This window comes from Sycon ciliatum, chromosome 1, assembly GCF_964019385.1.
Source record: "Sycon ciliatum chromosome 1, ocSycCili1.1, whole genome shotgun sequence".
Classification (NCBI taxonomy): domain Eukaryota; kingdom Metazoa; phylum Porifera; class Calcarea; order Leucosolenida; family Sycettidae; genus Sycon; species Sycon ciliatum.
Genome location: NC_088643.1, coordinates 65170793 through 65193111, shown reverse-complemented (window position 1 = coordinate 65193111; position 22319 = coordinate 65170793). Strand labels below are relative to the sequence as shown.

At 47.1% G+C, this 22319-nt stretch overlaps 1 protein-coding gene across 2 annotated transcripts in view; it reads right to left on the bottom strand.

Moving 5' to 3' along the window:
• Nucleotides 1–17677, bottom strand: part of LOC135804888 (GATOR2 complex protein WDR59-like) — a 44388-nt gene extending 26711 nt beyond the window's left edge. The window contains exons 1-18 of one of the 2 annotated variants that reach the window (XM_065318859.1): nt 17266–17676; nt 16784–16947; nt 15996–16045; nt 14408–14549; nt 13716–13801; nt 13314–13394; nt 12543–12580; nt 11344–11432; nt 10963–11079; nt 10445–10528; nt 9854–10019; nt 8771–8850; nt 8028–8393; nt 7634–7798; nt 7005–7091; nt 5644–5791; nt 4365–4543; nt 3918–4000 (exon numbers count right to left, since the gene is read on the bottom strand). In XM_065318859.1, coding sequence (XP_065174931.1) covers nt 3918–4000; nt 4365–4543; nt 5644–5791; nt 7005–7091; nt 7634–7798; nt 8028–8393; nt 8771–8850; nt 9854–10019; nt 10445–10528; nt 10963–11079; nt 11344–11432; nt 12543–12580; nt 13314–13394; nt 13716–13801; nt 14408–14485 — 1847 coding nt within the window. In that variant the 5' untranslated portion in view covers nt 14486–14549; nt 15996–16045; nt 16784–16947; nt 17266–17676. Of the gene's footprint in view, nt 1–3917; nt 4001–4364; nt 4544–5643; nt 5792–7004; nt 7092–7633; nt 7799–8027; nt 8394–8770; nt 8851–9853; nt 10020–10444; nt 10529–10962; nt 11080–11343; nt 11433–12542; nt 12581–13313; nt 13395–13715; nt 13802–14407; nt 14550–15995; nt 16046–16783; nt 16948–17265 lie in introns of both variants that reach the window. The other variant, XM_065318858.1, reaches the window with a different exon arrangement.
• Nucleotides 17678–22319: the final 4642 nt, after the last annotated feature.

The window sequence follows — 22319 nt, the reverse complement described above, 5'->3', positions numbered from 1 at the left end:
GCATTGATGTGTCTAAGCCTGGGCCGAATGGAACAGAAGCTGTCATGCGTGGCACAAGTTAATCATCCGTTTCACGGTATATACTATATAGCTAGCTGAGCTGGAAAGATGTCTTGTTCCTCCGTTTGGGCATGATCCCCATTTGGGCGAGATGTTCAGTCATCAATGCCATGTACCGCAAGACATTCTGCATTGTGGATGAAACAGTTCTATTTTGCCATGCACTTAGGGCTCTCGCACCGGCACAACAAGACCCAACAGATCTTTGCGCTCTTATTTTCGGTAATCATGCAGTTTAGGGTCCCAAATTATTTCGCACTTTCCCAGTGTTCAGTGTACTGTCACACGCGTTTTCAGTGTGCTTTCACTATGCTTCTTCTTTTCTCGTGTGAACCGTTTTGTTTCCTTTGTCAAAGTTTTGTTTCCTGTGGATTCTGCCTGGCTCACGCATCATCTCTGACGGCTGAGCCGCATACGCGCAGATCAGGAACATCGACGGTGGCGTATACCAGCACGACGACAACTTTGTGGATCCGGACGACCGAACGATCCACACCAACAACGTGGAAAACATGTGGATGCGGGCCAAGCGCCAACTGAAGCGCAACTTCGGCACCTCGCGAGAGTTGTTCCCGACGTACCTCTGCGAGTTCGTGTGGAGACAGAGAGTTCGCGCGGAAGACAACACGTTCGGCTCCCTGCTCCGCAGTGTTCACCAGCAGTACCCAGTCTGATCTGTCCTCGGTTTTCATGAAAATAAAGTTCATGATGTGAAAGTACGCTGAAAACGCGTGTGACAGTACACTGAACACTGGGAAAGTGCGAAATAATTTGGGACCCTAAACTGCATGATTACTAGTGGTGAAACGAATATCAAAACCCAGTAGCCGAATATTCTTTGGCTTAACGAACGAACGAACGAATATTCTTTCGTTAACACAGATGACATCATACGCCCTCCTCTCAGTCATTTTATTGGATATAGTCACTATTATTAGGCATGACAAACGAAGGCGCATATTTTCCATCATTTCTAGGTCAATTTTCACAAATTCCCCATCTGAAGTGCATGTTACACGCTAAAAAACCCAGCTTGAGACGTTATTTTCGTTCGACCGCCATAACTCCATTCCAGGACCTCGGATCGCGTTCGAGTTGCTTCCAGACGACAGCTGAGAGTTTTCTCATGCCGATAGACCTTTCGATGAAGTGATTCGGTCAAGTATTCGCGAAGTTATGGAAGTTTGAAGTCGCCCGGTAAACTCTGCATACCGGGTTAACGAATATTCGCCATAAGAAATATTCGTTCGAATCTGACAAACCGAACGAATATTCGAATATTCGGTATATTCGTTTCACCACTAATGATTACCTTATTTTCTCCCATGGTAACATTGCTGATCACAACACCCGGTAGCCAGTCGCAGATGCAACCAAATCAACCAGGTTCTCTTACTCTTTTTTTCCAATACTGAAACCAAAGGTATACCAATATTTGCATCGAATGCAGGATGATTTCAATACTGTCCACTAGTACAACGCATTACCAGACTGGCATATAATCATGATAATATTATCCATTTCGCAATCACTGTCATTGCTTTCTTAGATCTTCAATCATCAATATCGGACCATAAACCGTCTATCATCTTATATTATATCATCATTAGTATCCTGCTACTATCCTCCTCTAACGATGAGCTCGAAGAAAAGAAACAGCGGTCTAGAGGCGTAAACAATATCTGTCAACGGAAGTGTCCTTGCTGTGCTGGTGTGTTTATGCTTCGTGCATAAGTTCGGCCAAGAGCGCATGGTGGTGGCGGGTTGAGGATGTTAAATATACTAGAAAATAGTTCACTCTGAACATGCAGGGGGGTATATTCATAGGTTCGAAAGAACCGCACACACACTTTGCTGCAGACAGCGGCAAGCTTTGGCCCTTGTGCTTCGAAGAGGGAGCAATCCACTGCACTACGCTTGCGATTAACAGCAAGCTTCGACTTTTCAAAGGTACGACTCATCATTGGCTCTGGGGTAATGTTCCTGGAACAAATGCCCCATTGCCAACTGAGGGCCAGGGAGCACGCAATCTGCCTTCCTGGGCGAGAAGTGTTCCAGCACAAGAAGCAGCACGAATACATGCTGAAAAAGACCACCATCACCACCAGCCGGCACACAGCACACTGTTCTTCAAACACCATCCACTCCGTCCATGTGTTTGCACTGTCCTCCTCTAGCTCTTCACGCTCAACAAATACCACGCACTGCTCATCGTTTTTTATGCTTCCTCTGGGTTGGCTAGCCCTTCGACTTGACAAAACAGCGATCACCACTGCACTGCTATCGTCACCTCATAGCAGTCGCTTCCACCAGTGGCTTTTCCTGTCTTTGCAAGGTGTCCAAGGATGGCTGCTGTTGTCACTACAGGCAAATCAGAAGTACTTTAGTGGCTGATGTCCAACCAGATCGTTGGAAAATCGATTTTTCCACTTCAGGGCTGCTGATCGCGACTTGGTGACTTGGCAGCACCACGGTAACCTTCATAGAAGATGGCTCTGGAAAGGAAAAGACAGACCAGAAAAAGGTTACTATTATCTTCATCACCGATCGCAAGGAGAAAGAAATATGGTCTGCTGTAGCCTAGGCACAAAATAAATCTCACAACACGATTCGCGATTCGAATATTTCAACAACAAAAAAACTCACCTCTGGAGTAACTTCTGTTTGTGGCCCGAGATCATTCCCTCCCGCGCCTTGAAAAAATCCTGCAGCGGCATCACAGTCCATGTCTCTCTCGGAGACTCTGCTCCTACCAGCAGGAGGTTTAGCACCGCTCGAAGCCATCGCAAACTACTTGAACTAAGCAGAAGACATTCCAAAACAAACCTGAAACACACTGTCAAAGATGCTGTCACGTTCAAAAACTAGCTCGATCGCGAGTGAGGTTGCCCCCGTGCTCGAACCCAGTATAATAAGGGGATCGGTCTATTGTAAGCTGCTCTTCTCAGACTTCTGTACGAAGATTGAGTTCGATCCAGCGGGCACACTTTTCGTCTACCTGGCCTGTAAAAAAGCTGTATGTAGAACATGTAGTTTTTTTTTTACAAAATCCACATTATCTCCAGACACGTACGTACGTATGGCCGGCCATGGGGTGAACAATGGAGTACTAGTAATAATAATAATAGAGAGGTTCCGGGGTACGATTTTCCGTGCCAAAATCCGTACGGGCGCTACGGATTTTTTCCAGGCGTGCTCCATACGATTTTTCGGCACGGAGAATCCGTGTGGACTGGCTTTCATACGAACCATGTTTCGTATGGAGATTTTGCGTCATCGGGTGCAGAAAGATTTTTCGCGTACAAATTTGGTACGAGAAACATCGATTTTTCGCGGGAAGTTTTGATTTCGGTACAAATTTTCAAAATAAAAAGGCATTGCGCGGGAATGTGACGTGTTTGCGATCGTAACCTAGGCAATGACGGCAAACACATAAGTTCCGTACCCCGGAACTTTTCACTGCTCGAAAACGACGTATAAAAAATCCGTAGAGCCTCCACGGATTTTGGCACGAAAATCTTACTCCGGAACCTCCCTAATATTCGCGGGATCCGCGTCGGCATCGCTTGAATGTTCAGAAACACACAAACTAGCCTGGAGTACTAGTCGTACTGTAATTTTCACAACTTTTCGGTGTACATGTACTTTTATTTTCGGTACTTTCGGTGCATCTGTTTCATACCTAAAATTTCAATACACCGAACAAACACTATAATCCAATAGGTAACTGCTTCTCTGTACCTAAAATTTTTGTTCACCTAACCTTGCCTTTTGCCCTCATACCGAAAATATTGAGCACCGAAAATTTCTGAAATTAAAGTACTCAGCGTAGCACAGAACAGGATATGTGTACGCACCGTGCCGATAGTGCCAGTGACTTGTGCAGCTTGAGCAGCAGCGCTGTCTCGTAGATTGCTATGGGCTTGACTAGCGACGGGCCCTGAAAAGAAATGACAGGCATGAGATCAAACAAAGCCTCACTGGAGAGCACAACGCATGCATCATAGACATACATGATACCGTAATGTCGCGTATTAAAGCCGGGCGTATTCCTGTAGAAGCCGATGTCAGGGCTAGGCTTCTACCCATATCAGGCTTCTATTTCAAACCAGGTATTTCTATGTGCGTCAACACTAAAACCAGGCTTATGTGCCGACAGTGAATCTTGAAAATCAGGCTTGTAGATACATGCATATGCAGACAATGTGTTCCTACACTGTAATACTGGCTCACAGGGAAAGGTGTCAACAAGCCGAGAAATCCGCCATGTGGTACATCATGTGATACGGCCGTGATAGACTTACAGAATCTTGATTGAGGCGATAGTAACCGGAGATGGATGCCGTCCTCTGCTGAAGAGCGGATGGTGGTCCGGGCCGTCGGTAGCTGTTACAGATCAGAGCTAGTTCGGCCAGCGAACGAGGTGTGGTGACGTTCGGCGGCGCCTTTAGTGTCTCCGGACGCTTGAATATTACCAGAAAGCCTGCACCACAATGCAGTACACCAGAATATCAGAATAAAGGGAGTCTCGTGTATGATGTCAGTGCACCAAACACGGACTAGTCTTGCAATTTTCCTAGACCGGAAAGAAACAACTGACCTACATTGGACTTGCTCCAGTACAATTAATACTGAAGTATTAAACTTTGTCGTTCCCCAAACCAGATAGTATTAAACTAAACACTTGGTTATGGGCATCTATCACAGTACTACAAGGCCTCAGATCACGGCCATTATCAAATTACGCAGCTATAGTTTATTTGTCTTCAATGGATAGCAGTTAAGAGACCTTTCCAGGAAGCCTACGGTTGTGAAGATCGAGTGAGTAGAACTGAAGTTACGATATCCAAAGAAGAAGAGGTTGGTGCGACTTCGGCGATACTTGGGGAATTGTGTGTTGCTCCCTACATGGGAGCTCGTGCTTTTCCTGCCGACTCCAGTCAGTCAAGTGAGAATTCAAGTCGGCAGGAAAAGCACGAGCTCCCATGTAGGAAGCAACACACAATTCCCCAAGTATCACCGAAGTCGCACAAACCTCTTCTTCACATTGTTGTCCCCAGCGCGGGCTTGCGAATTAGATGGTTCGGAGGCAACAGCGTTGTGAATGGCCAACGGTCCCCAGTGTTTGTTCAGCACCTCCATGAGCGACACTGACTCACGCTGCTATCTGGTGTTCACGAGGTGTTTGTCGCGCTGGAAACGGAGCGTCTCTGTAAGTGTATCCCTAGTGATGTTTGCACCTGGAGAGCACTATATAAATGGTGCTCTTCACGCACAATATTCCTCAGCCTACTCAAGCTCAACTGATGAGGGGTGAATTCCCCGAAACACTGTGTATTGAGCAGGGAGTGGTGCTTTCTTGCAGGTTCGCCGAGTGGGCGGTTCGATGGTCTTCTCGTGTGCTCTGGATGGCAGTCGTGAGTCAGTCAAGTGAGAATTCAAGTCGGCAGGAAAACCGCGAGCTCCCATGTAGGGAGCAAAACACGATATCCAAAGAAGATGAAAATATATGCAGAATTTTGAAAATCCCAAGCGGCCCTTAAAGGGTTACGCCATTCCTTTCAGGCAACACAGCCGCCCTACCATTGCCACAGAACCGTGCTCCTGATGTCCGCGGGAATGGCACATGATCATCTAATGTGTTGCCGTAGCTGGTCACAACGGACGTGGCCGGCCGAGACAAGCCCAGGCTTTGCGCTCGGCTCACACTGTTGATGGGACGCAGGCCCGACTGAGGGATTACACACACGCACGCACGCACCCAAGCACGCACGCATAAACACAGACACACACACACACACACAAGCAAGCATGCAAATACACAAACACACAATCACGGATACACACCCACACAATGTGAAATGAATGTAGAAAATTACAACGAAACATCACTAAACCCAGCAACGCACAAGTGCAATACAACATTGAATGATTGTCTCAAGCAGCCTAGCCAGTTTTAACGTTGAAATCAATCTCTTCAGAACTCTACGATCTGTTCTCGGCCGACCCACTCCATTTGCACATCACCACTATAGCGAGGACAATTATGTCGAGATGTTAACATTGCCAGACCATCCAGACAGCTTTTCTCTCCAACAGGGCTCATAAGTGGAGGTGGTAGACCATGAATGATTGTTTACCGCAAATGGATGGTGTTATACAGGGAAAGCTGACACAACTACGCACTTTCTACGATAGAAAGGTTAAGTAGCATGCCCTAGGGAACTGAGGTGATAAAGGTGGTAACAGTTCTAACACAGGTGATAATGCAAGCACACATTGCTGGGACCTGCGCTAGAAGACAGTATAAAAGTGCGAGAGGTTCTTCTAGTGACCTACTTTGCCACACATACAGGTACGTACAGAAAGGAATATCTAGAGGTTGATGCACAAGTGTGTACTGGACCCGGTGATGTGACAAGGTCAGACAAACTGAAACTACATGTAGACAGACTCAGAGCAGGAATCTCGGAGGCTCCTGGGGCCCTTCACTGATGAGCTCTGTCGGAGAGAAACAGCTGTCCGGTGGGCCTGACAATATCAAAATCTCAACGGAATTGTCCTCGCTATGGTGGCGATGTGTAAGCCGAGAGAGCCCAATGTCAAGTGGTGAAGTGATTGATTCCAATGTAATGACTAAGTTTGTTGCAAATTTAATTTCTAGCTTTCCTCTGGAAATACCGTAGGTCGTACAGGGCACAAGATAATTATAACTCTGACCGTAGAGACCCAAACCACCAAAACATAAACACCATCCTCCACGTATGTAGGTACCCCATCTGCAGCTATGATGACGATGAAGTGGTTCGTGGGAGTGGAGGCCAGCTGACTTACCACCCGGCACACTCACACAAACACAGCTGTGTGTTGGCTGGAGGCACTGCATTGAACAGCAGTTAGAGACACTGCATTGAACAGGAGTCAGTACATGTACAATAACTCACTCGCATATGTGCCACGAGGTCACGAAGACACGGCTCCAAGCAGGGTCGATTCAAGCTGACAAGTGACTTTGATGTGCTGATGAGAACCTGCAGGGCACGCACGAATGCACACGCAAGATCTGATTGAAACCGAGCAAGACTTGCACCAGGTAACTACCCGATCCACATAACTGGTGAAGCCATGTGAATCGACCCCCCAAAGCACACCGGGTCTACACCACACGGAGCACATCGGAACAAACAGACCAAGACAGCTACCTATGTACACCCCACACTTGCTGGGGTAACCAGTATAGACAGCATTCTGCTCTTTAATTAATGGGAAGCAGACACTAGATGCACTGGTACAGTCAGACCTCGCTTATCCGGTCCTCTTTTATCCGGATCCCTCGCCATCCGGAAGAAAATCGCTGGTTACCGATTTACAGCATACATACAGTGTGTGTGTTCGATTATCCGGTTCCCTCGCCTATCCGGATATTTTTGTGGAAAACGGATGTGTGCGGTTAAACGAGGTCTGACTGTACCTTGAAGTGGAATTGGAGTTACCATCCACACATTTACAAGGAGCACGCAGAGAGCACCTAGTTCAATAGTAAAAGGCACGTTGTCAGGCCAGGAATGCTTACACTGGTGAGCTGCGACTTGCCACTGTTGTCGATGGTGGACTTGTCGGAGAAGTGGAAGGATGGTGCGGCGTCGTTGGGGTACAGCGCGGGAAAGCTGATTGTCACCTGGGCATACAGTTGTGCGCCGGTGACGGATGCAATGCAGATCCGTTGTCCAGCGTCAAGCTGCAGCATTGCAAAAAGCCAAAGCAAAAGCTAATTGGCGATACAGTCATGTACAATTATAAGCCCATGCATCAAACAATTAAAGCAGCATATACAATGCATGGCACACACCTACATTCGCGCACACACTCAAACCCACACCCACACACGCACACACATGAACACGGGCATAGAACAAAGAGCACACACGCACACGGTGGGACGCAGACGGCACGCAGTGCCTGCCTACCTTGTCGACGTGCAGGCCGTCGATCTGCAGGTTGAGCAGTGCAAACTCATGTGCCAGCGTGTGCGGCTGTGCAAAGACGGCCGGTACCGGTCCAGCACTGGTGTCAGAGCTTGTCAGCGACATGCCGACGGTGCTGCTGTCAGCCTGACTCAACACGGCGGCGCCCAGGGCCAGGTCGTGGCCGGACGGGGCACGCGACACGTTCTTGCCGTCGTCCTGCTCGCCCGCGCCGCCCAGCTCCATGCCATCGTGGAAGCTGCCGGACAGCTGCGCCACCGCCGACAGCGGCAGTGAGCTGGACAGGCTCAGCGATGTGCTGCTGCTGACGGCCAGGGCTGCCCTGTCTCCTCCTCCTGGCGTGCACACCTGAACACACAACACGGTGGGGGTACACAGTACAGAGAACCAGCAAGCAACGGTCTGATGCGTGCACACATGAATACAACATGGCAGGGTGGGTACACAGTACACAGAGAGCCAGCAACGGTCTGATCAGTGCAGGTACCCCTTGTCTTGTTTAAGTAATTAACGTTAATTGTCATCCACATGTTTCCCAGTAGGGCTGTGTTCATAGTAAAAAATATTTAAAAGATTATGTGCAAGGCCAATGGGAGCATACCCAGTATAGATCATGTGAACTGGCTGTTGAAAATCCCGTTTTGCTGACGAATGGCACAGTTTGTTGGGGCCATAATGGGCACTCTGTGAAATTAGGAATTGTCGCATGCTGCGAGGAAGCTCACCCGTCGAACCTGCTCATCAATCATCCAACTTCTCAACGTCTGATCCTTGGAGGCGGACATCATGATGTAGTTTTTGCGATCTGCACACAGCCATCCGAAAAGCAACCAATCAGAGCAAGTCACTTATTTATTCCATACCACATCAAAGAATACAGTCATACTAGTACATGTAAATATAGACATAGTGAATGAAATCACACTACAGCTGTACTTGTACTCAGCAACAGTACCAATGTGCACCGTATACAACCTCATTACTATGCTCACCCCAATGTGCACAGCCCTGCCCACCGGGCACAGCCCTGCCCACCGGGCACAGTCGCAACGAGTACAGAAAACGGCTCCTTCTGCACATGTGTGTGTGTGTGTGTGTGTGTGTGTGCGCGTGTGTGTGTGTGTGTGTGTGTGTGTGTGTGCGTGTGTGCACGCACGAGCGCGCGGAAGGATGGTCTGGAATCAGAATCAGTAGTAGAAATGGTGGTAGGATTGGTATACACAATTCAACCGCTTTCCCTTGGAGCAAGACAAGGCCAGCTAAGAGTCCACTCCGTCCTGTGTTGCTTCACACGGTGATAATCTACATCATCTGGCTGGCTTCCGTACGGATGTTTCTGAGTGGTGGCGTTTTGCTTCTTGAATCCCACAGTCATACCAGTGTTCACTGTTTGACAGTACATGTAGTCACCGAGTAGTGCAAACATATTCCCTGCACAACGGGGATGGAGATGCCTATGCAATGGCAAACTATAGTATACCTACTAGCCGATTGCCCGTACTTGTACTGTTGTGTACCGTAGAATCCCGCGGATAAGCCCATGGGCTTATCTGTTTCACAAGAACATTTCGGTGGGCTTATACAAGAACATGGGCTTATACACGGGCATGGCCTTATACGCCGACACCAGGCCCATGGGCTTGTACAACGAAGCTTCGCGATGCTCGAACTTGCCCTGGGCTTATGCGCGAGCATGGGCTTATACGCGGGTGGGCTTATCCGTGGGATTCTACGGTATGTGACTGCAGGCTTGAACTGGCGAGGCTATTCACACATCGTCACACAGACCGGGCAAACGCGCTACTGACCACCACTGTTTTTCGTCTGCCAAGTAAAGTCCAGCACAGCATCAGTGTGCCCACTGTAAGAATGCACCGGCGCTGAAACATCGGCGAGGTTCCACAGCTGCAGGTTGTGCTCCGGCACTCCGTGTAGCTGTGAACGCAGCGTTGTCACCATGCCATATCCAAATGGCTGCACAAAACGACAACGGGAAAGAGAGTCCAGAAGACATCAGCAAAGAAAACTTTCACGTTTTAACACAAATAACGGTAATAGTTTTCTACATTTAATAACCGGAACACTAGCAGAGTGCATCTTGCATTCAGACTTGGTACAGCAGCGATCAACATCAGACATAGATTATTGCTACCTGTACAAATCATGCCGAGTAATTGCATGATTTGGATAAAACTAGCATTCGTTTCTCGGAAAAACCACAAAAATAAAAGCGATAAAAGCGGGAACGACTGTGTTTCTGCACATTGACAAAACGACCATAACGGCATAAGGAGTAACCAGGCTGAAATTCCGGACAGTCACTCTGTTAATGCATGATTAACACACAATATCTGTAAGGCCTAGCTACGGGCAGTCAAAGAATCCATGGTGCCACTCACAGTGAATTTCGTTCTCCAGACAGGTGCTCCAATGTTTAGCGTGGTTTCTGGCTGTGAAATCCGAGCCTGCTCGGTATTCCACACCTGAGAGAAATACGGAAATAGATTTTTTTATAAAGATACGGTAATTCGCATCAGCAGCAGGACAAAGAGGTTGCAAGAGCCACACAGGCATATAAGGAAACCTGAGGTGAACGCATTTTTATTTTTATTGCGGTGGCTTTGTTGACTCCATGCACTGCATACAAGACCTTAGTCTAGGTAGACCTGCACTTTTCATCCATAGAACTTCAAGCTTGTTTGGTGGTGTGTGACATGCGCCTTGTAGAGGATGACGTCACAAGAGCAAAAACGAAACAAAACTGCAGTTGCTTAAAGTAGTACAGACGATCTCCCCAGGAGAGTTACATGTACGTTATGGGGCCAGCGCCGAAAGATACACACTGAGACCATAACTGTGGAATACGGTCATCACAAAGTTGCACGGTGGCCAACAACACACTGCCGTTACCACCTACCTGGACACGACCATCATGACTGCACGTACTGAGCTTGTGAGCAACGGTGGGACACCAATCCATGCCGTGAATCTGCTTGATGTGAGCGCTGATGTACTGTGATGCAATTTGGGGTTTCTGGGGGCACAAACAAAACCAAACACTTCGTCAACAAATACCAAATGCCACCATGGATACCATGCATCCATGGTGGTGAATAAGACACATATATGCCGCACGGCACCGAACTGATATACTAGCACAGAAAGAATCTCTTGCCTCGGCGGGAAAAACAGAACATGAAAAATGTGGAGGAAAGGGGGAGAAGGAGGGAATGGGCAGGGAATAGGCAAGAGTGACACGATCAGAGCAGATCAGTTCGAGAACCGGTGACCCACTCACACGTCTATCCCAGAGGCGAACATCCATGTCGTGAGCAGAGGCAAGGATGTTGTCATTGAAGCTGTTCCACTTCACTTGTGAGCTACCCGCTGTATGCACAGACAGCAGCATCAAACATCATCAATCATACTTCTAAATGTACGTATAACTGATGCTGTTTAACAGCAGGGAGTCATAGCATAGGGAGACGACACAGGCTAAATCATGTGGGTTTCGACCCTGGGCTGCCCGTTACATGGGGCAGGGCCGATATATACACGCTCGTTTATAGCATCGCTTGTCTGGGTCACGCTTGGGGTTAGCAGATCAAGGCCGGGATCTTGATCGCGAGTTGCACAGACCACGGATGGCGTAGAACTTCCAAACCCGGGGTAGTTTCAGAGTGAGCGTGCTGACTTTCTACAGGGAAAGCAACGCGTGTAGCAGATAGTACTAAGTTCTACCCGAAGTCTTTAACTCTCTTTGTAGCTTTTATCATGTTGACCAACATCTTATAGCATCCAAGTGCATACAGTACATACACCCCATGAACAAAACTAGCATAGCTGCTCCACAGCAGTCCTCAGACACAATGCTGCACCAACACACCACGTGTAAGTCACTCCGTGCCAATATTGTATGCAATTACACAGCAGCAGCAGCATCATCATCTACAGCAGCAGTAGCAGCAGCACCACCCCCAGCAGCAGCACCAGCAGCAGCACCACCACCACCACCCCCAGCAGCAGCAGCAGCAGCAGCACCACCACCACCCCCAGCAGCAGCACCACCACAACCAGCAGCAGCAGCACCACCACCAGCAGCAGCACCAGCACCAGCAGCAGCAGCACCACCACCACTACCACCAGCAGCAGCACCACCACCACCACCACCACCACTACCAGCAGCAGCAGCAGCACCACCACCACCACCACCACCACTACCAGCAGCAGCAGCAGCACCACCACCACCAGCAGCAGCACCACCACTACCACCACCACCAGCAGCAGCACCACCACTACCACCACCACCAGCAGCAGCAGCACCACCACCACTACCACCACCACCAGCAGCAGCAGCAGCAGCAGCAGCACCACCAGCAGCAGCAGCAGCAGCAGCAGCAGCAGCACCACCACCAGCAGCAGCAGCAGCAGCAGCACCAGCACCACCACCAGCAGCAGCAGCAGCAGCGACAGGCCGATACAACACTGGGTATGTACCTATAGTCTTCATGGCAGTGCACGGCTTCCTTGCATCTCTATACGGCACAACATAACGCGAACGCAGGCAAGACAAGCAAATACAAGAAACAGATCGACATGAAGATAAAAGAACAGACACAATCAAAAGGAGCGATAAAATCAGGTACCGCCCATACTAAATCAACTCCTCCTGATCAGAATGTACGGCGCTATGAGCTATCATGCAATGCATCACCAATCAAACTCCAGCAGCCATGTACATTCATGCTCATTGAGATCCCAGTCCTGTGAATAAGCTAGTGCCCAGCCCAGCGTTCTCAGGAACAGGGCTGCACAGCGCCCGGTGCTAACTGACTCGCACGGCTGGACTTAATTGTGCAGCACCATACTTCTCCTGCTCTCTTACAGGAGCAGGACACTGTATAGCAGGAAATTTTTCGGACGGAATTGATTTTCGTACGATTTCGTACACGGCCTCTTTTGTACTAAAATTAATTCCGTACTAAAATGTGTTCATGCGAAATTATGAACACTATACATGTACATGCGTGCTGCATGCGAACACTTGCATTTAGCATGCAGCACAGTAGGAAAATAAAATCCAAATGAAAGGTCGAAATTCGGCTTTGTCCGAAAATATTCCCGTCCGAAAATTTCCTGCTATACAGTGACTTGAAACTATTGAACACACAGCGGAGTGCAATCATGAAAATACCGGGGTGAGAATAGGCAACTCACGTAAAGAAAACCTTCTTGAGCACAACATACAATGGGCCTGCGATGACTCACCGTAAATCCCAGATGTAGACGAATGCATCCATGGAGCAAGATGCGAATAGATGAGGTTCGGTCGGCGACCAACATAAGTCACTGCAAGTAGCCACATGGAAACAAGAGAAACAACTGATTTTCAAACCAAACGGGCTCAATGACATAAAGGGAAAAAATCAGGCATTACTGCTGGCGTTGTGATGTGCCTATGGGCCCATTTCCAAGAATTCAATTGATTCCAGTTTCGGAGATGAACCAACGGCCTTTCCCACACACCTTACACCAGGTTGGTGAAATTTAACCCAATATGCAATCTACACTCAGTATAATCTCATTCAGCTAGGTACATGTATAAGAATGCCACACGGTACACAACATCACAAAAAACACTACTAGTATTGGTGATGCCTGATGACCTACCTGACTCTGAGGGTGTGGGCGCGCAAGAGTTGACGCTTTCCGGCATCGGCACTTTCTGTTCTCCACACTTCAATCTTGAAGTTCAGCTATGATATGCAAAGATCACCCGCATGCACACATTTTTGAATACAACCACACAAGTGAACACCAGAAAAAGGAAGAGAGACACAAACAAATAGAACACTTAAGCCCCCCCCCCCCCCCCCCTTGTTCAATTCCTCCAGGTAACAACCAGATGGTGTTGTTTTTACATTTTCCCCTTCTCTCACAACCTCGCGAGTTCTATGATATATCTGATTTCCGGCATACGAACCTACAAAATGTACAGCTTGGCAGAGCGATGCTATAATGATACATGTAGTACATATGCATGTACACACACAAAATACACACTCACACTCACACACGCGCACAAACACATACACACACACACTCACACACGCGCACAAACACATACACACACACACACACACAAAATACACACTCATACACACGCGCGTGCGAGCGCACACACACACAGACGCACACACACAAACGCACACACACACAGATGCACGCACACGCGCACACACACACACACACACACACACACACACACAGACGCATGCACGCACGCACACACACACACACACACACACACACACACACACACACACACACACACACACACACACATACACACATATGCTTACCGATGCCAGAAGCACATCGCTGTCGGACGCATGGGGGTTCCAGCGCAACGTATGCGTCTCCCATTTGCTATCACGCATCAGCTTACGCCGACCACTTGGTTCTGCAGCTTTGTCAAGATCGATGAGTGCAATCCATTTCTTACTAAACAGAAGAAGGAAGATGATAAGAATGATAATGATGGTAACTCATTAATGATACAATCTACACCCATAAAGCAAGAAACACGCCATGACAATGACTGCATTTCCAAACGCCATACTTAGCCATAGAGCCTGGTGGCAAATACAGTGCGGATCGGCTATAGGGTTGTCGGCTATAGTAATATACCTCTTATAGTGAACGTATTCTCAAATTCATTTTCGTAAACCTCCCCTTTCTATACATATCGGATCGGCTATAGTAATATATCGGCTATAATGATACGATTTCTTTGTCAAAATGATCTTATTGCATACATTTTTCATCGGCTATAGTGATGATCATAAAATATTATAAATCGTACATAGCGAGATCTGATCGTGGCAGCCAGGAAGCGCTGGTACGACTATGATATCCCTCGGAGGAAATTCGAACTGTTTGGCGTTGGCTGTGCTTGTTGTTCCGGGGCATCCTCGAGCGAGATTGGAGGCAGTAATGAGTACAAGCGCTGAAGCGCTACCGTGGTCTCCGCCGAGATGTTGGAGAAAGCATTAAGGTAACAGCGAAGACGATCAGGGACGCGGAGAAGCTTCTCCGTGACATACGACATCACGCGTCGATCGACCTGCCACTTGGAACGGTTTCAGTGGTGATGAGTCGAGCGATGGCGACCCAGACTGGGACTCTACTCCCACTAATCGATCCTGTAGATATTGTTGATATGTCGATTGAATGTGTTGAAGTGTTTCTCTTCCAAAAGAACACATTTGTTGAGCACAGCAACTCCTTGAAAACTCATGTCAAAAAGTCACTAAGTTTTTGTTTCCGCAGGAAGTAGCTCTGCACTGCGCGTATTGCACAGTCACATGCACAGCACGCTTCTGCACGCTGCACTGATTCGAATGACACCATACACGCATTTGTCAGGCATACCTAAGTATGCATATCGCCTATAGTATATCGCCTATAGTGATATTTTCACGAAAATCAAACACCAACGCTATAGCCGATCCATACTGTACAGACTCGGCAAGGGCAGCTATTGCCAGCTAACACACACCTAGTCCTAAATGCCCCCCCCCCCCCCATCTTTCTCAGCTGCAAACATCAAATCGCTAATCAACCCTTGGAAGGTTTTCGTCCTTGATCATTGACCTTTTTTTCGGGAAAAAATATTTCGCTTGAAGGTGGCATATGGGTAAGCCCAGCTTTGTTTTGAAAAGAGAAAAAAGCACCAGGGATTGGTGGGTGTATCTAAAATAAAACCTGTCCATTTCATTAAGAACTACAGTAATCGCAGACAAACTTTTAGTTAATGGTACAACCAAAAGACCTTGAGCTTCTCTCTCTCTCTTCGACTTGCACTCAGAATCTACACAGCTACATACATGTTAAACCCTGTCCTCACACAAAACACACGCAGACACACACACGCGCGCGCACACTTACGATGCTAGGGCTGCAAACTTGCCATTGCAGTCCACATCCAATGCCGAAATCTAAATCACAAGACATGGTATAACGACATGCAGCATAGAGAAAGAGAGAGAGAGAGAGAGAGAGAGAGAGAGAGAGAGAGAGAGAGAGAGAGAGAGAGAGAGAGAGAGAGAGAGAGAGAGAGAGAGAGAGAGAGAACATACACACACAGAGCAATGGCGGACCTTCCAGAGACGCTGACTTCTATTTGTCACTATTTTCAATACATGCATCCATGCAAAACAAGCGGGTATCAGTGGGAGGTTACTAACCATGTCCAGATGACCAGTATCCCAACTTGAAAACTAAAAGCCCATTCAGAGACACTAGAGACACTGAGATGGTTCAATGTGGATAGAGGTATGCGCCTGCAAAAAACGGCGACTAAGCCAAAGGAGTGCCCGTGTTCATGGCATGTGTTAAGACAGCACACCAACAGCAACGATGCCAATGAGTGCAAGCTACTGTTTATTTTTTGCTACTGCTGTGAATGCAATGAACTGCTGTGAATACTGCCGCTGAGGACGACTTTTCGCGTGCCACTGCTGACAGCTCCATATCTCACAGCCCGAGCGACCTTTTCAACCTGCTGCACATTCCAGACTCGGAACGATCCCACCTAATCGGTCTGTTGTCTGTTGAATGGCAATGGTGATGTCATTTCCAGGGAAAGTTAGACCAAGGTCAGTCAGCAGCAATGCCTCACACCATAAACACCGCACCAGAATGACCACTCAAACAACCACCGAGACCAGCCTCACCCTACATCAGAAAAACGAAGTCCAAGAGCACGTACAGGAGCTACTCGGCAACAACATCATTGGACCATCCAGCAGGCCATGGGCTGCCCCCATCATCATCGTGCACAAACCCAATACGTGCATCCGCCTTTGCGTCGACTATCGGCGTTTGAATTCCATCACGACTAAGGATGCACAGAGAGAGACAGGGTTGCTATTCGGAGAGCTAGACGTAGCTTTCCTGTTACAAAGTACACTCTCGGTCTGTGTTTTGGTACCAAACGTCCAAAACTCTTGAACCCTTTGGTAGAACTATTGAAAGTACAGCTACACCCTACGAAGTATATTCTGTAGTTAAAAACATGCCCTGGCTATCCCTACTAAAGCACAATGCACAATAATAGAAAATGGTGCTGAGCTGGAGCTGTTTTCTATATTCATGAGGCTCGATTTATTTTGACCACCAGCTGCAATAAACATTATCTTGAAACGACAGAACTAACCGTCCAGTCGTAGTGTGCAACGATATTGTCATCAAAGCTAGCTTCATCAGCTGCATCCATGATAATGCTATGCTTGTCTGTCCGCGAACTAAATCTATGACTTGTGTGAAAACGTTAACTTCTGAGACAATAATTATTACAAATAAAATGCAGGAGCTGTTCTGACGTACTATATTGCCCACAGTATGATGTCTCTAACAGTGCCAAATAATTATTGTAGCTAAGTTCTGATCCTAGACGGCACATTATCCGCAGCTGCGTTCAGTAGTGAACTCCTGAAGCAACACACAGTGATTGTGAACATAGTCATTACTGACATTAGAACATTGCTGACTAATAAAACAAGGAGTAAAATTAATCTGGTCTCTGCTTCTTTCTCTTCTGAGCTGCGCTGATCCGTCTTATTTCAAAATAATTATCAGACCTGCAGGCCTGATCCACGCTTTCAGCGCATGCCGGCATATGCCTTGCCTGCTGCTAGCTGCTAGCATACATGATATTATATATGCGCATATAAAATTTAATTAATAGATGATTCGCGATATGCAGCGCGAGCGCGATACGCGATGCCGATGGACTCTTGATCCAGGTTCCGTTTCCATAGCAAAACGTTGTACGCGTCACATTGTTTGGTTGGCAACAAAACAAAAGCGACACCGCTACCGACGCGGTACGGTGCAGCTAAGTGTAGCTAGCTGCACCCAAATTTAATTCAAAACTACAAAATAATAATTTATTATGATTTAATATGTAAATGTCGGAAAAAGGATGAAATCAGGGAGTCGTAAAATACGGTATTTTACGACTCCCTGGATGAAATGACTTCTTTGTTTGGTGTGGGCGGCCATGGACGTTTTGTTGATCACTGACAGGAGTGACCAGTCATGGCCGCCAATGTGGCTGGCGCAGCCGTAGCTGTGGAGGATATTGTTCAAGCCTTCCCGTCCGGGAAAGGTGCGGATACAGCTGCGTTGGCCATAACGAGAGGATGTCGAGATTTTCTGTAAAGCCAAGGCCAAGCGTGTCAATGTCTGCCTCACTGGTGCAACAAGGAAGGCTGATATTGTGGAGCGCCTCCTCAGCATGGCCAAGCTTGGCTGTGTGAGGGAAGATGTAGACGATAGCAGCCTCAGCCCACAAGTACTTTGCCCAAGTACAGGGGGAATGGCTGTCATTGGTGTCCGGTGGCGCGATTTTGTTGTGTTCTCTGGCGGTATGGTGCATGTCCAACGTATTGCATTTGACGCTGCATGTTGGAAGCAGAAGCTCCTTCCTAAACTGGAAGAGTTCCACAGAGCCTGCGTTGTCCCTGAAATCCTCTGGGGCAAGCAATACCTCGAGTGTTATTTCTCACCAGCTGGTAGTGAAAAATGCAATTTTCAGAAAGCATTGAACAAGTGGCTATGTGTATGCGTCTTTGTTCTATCTACTCTTGTTGACACTGTCCTCTCCGTGTCTATCTCTGTCTGTCTGTCGGTCTCTCTCTCTCTCTCTCTCTCTCTCTTTCTTTCTCTCCCTCCCTTCCTTCCTGCCTCTACCCTGTGTCTCTCTCTCTCTCTCATATCATTGTATCAGTGGAGCGACCGCACTGAGAGCCTCTGGGACTACTGTAAGACATGTTATTATAACGAGTCGCAAATTTAACGATTGTCCAAAATTCATAGGTTAACGAGAAGATATGTTAACGATCTTGCAGTATTCTGCCATATCCACACACAGCATACTGTAAGACATGTTATTATAACGAGTCGCAAATTTAACGATTGTCCAAAATTCATAGGTTAACGAGAAAATATGTTAACGATCTTGCACTATTCTGCCATATCCACACACAGCATACATGAAGCAGTACGGCCTCAACGGATCTTATTATAACGAAGAAATGTCATCCGTTAAAACGTTAGATTTGCTTCCTCGTTATATATACATGTCTTACAGTATATGAAGCAGTACGGCCTCAACGGATCTTATTATAACGAAGAAATGACATCCGTTAAAACGTTAGATTTGCTTCCTCGTTATATATACATGTCTTTCAGTACTGCACTGCATACATAGGGGAAGCCCAGGGAAGACGAACTGTCACAAACCGAAAGCCAATATCCTACTAAACTCCATGTTGATGCCGGTAATGATGATGGACAAGCTTGGTACAATAAGTACAGGTTCTTGCACGAGTACGAGGGCAGTACCGCGGAATCCAACCCGTGCCGCGATAGCGGCAAGGGCTGGATGAACAGGGGCACTGGCCGAGTATGAGTGACTGGAACGTGTTACCTTGGTGGACTGTTAGTCATATACTACATGTATCTATTATTGCCCTCATAATTGGTCAGTAGAGAGGTTGCGCACAACGAAAATTCGTAGCGCCGTAACGAATATTTTTAACGAAAAAAGCTAACGAATATTCGTAAACCGTGAGGTTGCGCACAACGCGTGAACGTTTTCGTAGTGGGTCGACGCTGCGGCCGCGCGGGTACGAAGAGTCAAGGCAAGGAGTTGTAAAATATCAGTATTTTAGTACTCCAGGTAACGAAAAATATTTTCGTAGATCTGCTCTGTTTCGGTCACATTTGGGCGGATCTTCGGAGCAACTTTCGTTACTCGAACCCGGACGGTCGAAATCTAACGAATTTTCGTTGTGCGCAACCTCTCTAGTATATGAAATATAGACCTCGTAAAAGACCTCGGTCCCGTCAATATAAGCGGTCAATATATGCTGATATTTGACCGCTTAGAGATCACAAGTTTCTGTGGCGGTCAATAATAAGAGAGTGATACGTATTAGTGTAGAAAGGAAAAGGACGTAAGGATACGAGTTAAGAGTACCTCTCCATCACTGTAACTGGATGCTATATACAGTCAGAAAGTGCAATAACTAGGCACACAACTGACAAGAGTACTGAGACATTCGACGTCCTGACACCTAGCTTCAACACATCTCCGTAGCGCTAACCGACAGCCTTCCAACTTGGAAGGTTCAAGGTTATCATGGTTATGGAAAGACCAAAGGTGGGAAGGCAAGCGCAACGAAAACGAGCAAAAGCTACAGTCCCAACGGAACAAAGAATGTCGATTGTCACTGGACGATGACGAGACCAGTACGATATTTGACAAAGCGGTCTAACTACAATTCGAAGCAGCAAAGCAGCACACCACCCAACTTGGGTGGGTCATAAATATCAAAGATAAGTAAAGAAAGGGGAAGCTTTGCGAAAACGAAAACTTTGCGCTTGCCTTCCCCTCTTTGGTCTTTCCATAACCTTGAACCTTCCAAGTTGGAAGGCTGTCGGTTAGCGCTACGGAGATGTGTTGAAGCTAGGTGTCAGGACGTCGAATGTCTCAGTACTCTTGTCAGTTGTGTGCCTAGTTATTGCACTTTCTGACTGTATATAGCATCCAGTTACAGTGATGGAGAGTTACTCTTAACTCGTATCCTTATGTCCTTTTCCTTTCTACATTTATTTATGGGTCAACATCCGAGTTTCAAATACGTATTAGTATTATTATTATTATGCACACACTCCTGGCCAAGGCCAATCAAAGAGGAATTGAGGGCGATTATAGCCAGCCATGGCAAAAAAAATGCAAATCAGAACAACAACAATAAAGCAGAGATTGGGCTGCAAATCAAGTTAGTTGTATTATTAGGTTTACGGAAAATGGTCCGAGAGATCACGAACAAAGGCAGAACTGTTTTCACATGATTTCAGTTTTTGGGGAAGCGAGTCCCAGAGACAATAGCTAATGAAAACAGGCGAACGACTCATTGAGTTATTTCTTGAAATAGGGAATCTTAGTGAATTACGACTTGACGAAGAAGAGTTAAACCAGTTAAGCACATTTTGAATATGCATTGGGGCCTTCAGCAGTTTAATCCGATGGATAAATCTACAGCAGAGTCTGTTAACTATGGTTTGTAAAGGACAGGTTTTGCATTGGGAATACAGAATTGTTGATGGGGTGCCAAGTGGGAAGCGAAATATCGCTCTCAAAATCCTGCGATGCATTAGTTCAAGCCGCGTAAGCATTCCTGCTCCAGCACTGCACCACACAATGCTACAGTATAAAATTATGGGTAAGATATAGGAGGCGTAGAAAGCCCGACGACATACTAGTGGTAAATGGCTCATGTGACTGTATAACACCAACAGCCGAACTTATCCAGCGCTCGAGATACTCCAGATGGTGGGACCAACTCATGCCTGAGTCAAAGCCTTTGACTGCCTTGAAAAAGGAGGCTCCTTTTTCAAGGCAGAAAAGTCGACTCTCCACTTTCAAACCAGGAACCAGACATACCAGTGGTCCTTTTCAGCTGCTCCACGAGCGCAGGAAATGTTCACCAAGGGGCGCAGAGCAGCATCCATTCCAGAAAAAGAGCTAAAATACGAGTGAGACTGCATGCCTGAGTACATGAGTACATGTATGAGTACATGCAGAAAATAGTCAATTTCAGCGTTTCTGCTCCAAACAGCAACTAGCTTCGACTAGAAACAAAGATTACACCAAAGGATCAAACAACAACCATTTTCTGCAGTTTTTTTGCAGATGGTTTCCTTGTGCTTGGCCCAGCACGCCAAAAATCACACCTCGGAGGAGTACAAAAATTACAACTCTCAGATGTCCTCGATTGCTGGCCATGATGACTCCAAGGTGTTTGTGGTGGCTAACAATTGGGATGGGCGTCCGGTCGTCAGGGAAGTGGAATAGGTGCTGGTCGATGTAGGAAAGATCAGAACGCGGATGAGGTGGAATACACAATATTACAGTCTTTCCAGCATTAGGTTTGTACTTTGTACTGTTGAGGCAACGAACTGAAATAATAAAAACCAACCAACCAACCAGGTCGAAGTAACACCGTTAGTTTCCAGAGACGCATCCATTCCGACTGAGCGAATTTCCGACTGCAAAGAATTAATTACATGCCATGGGCAGAGAAAGTTCAGATGCCACAAGAGTAGTATCATCGGCGTACAGGGACAGCGAACCTGACACCCTGACCTGTTGGACCCGGCAGGAAAGGTAGCTTTCGAGCTACCGCAGAACATTTCCAC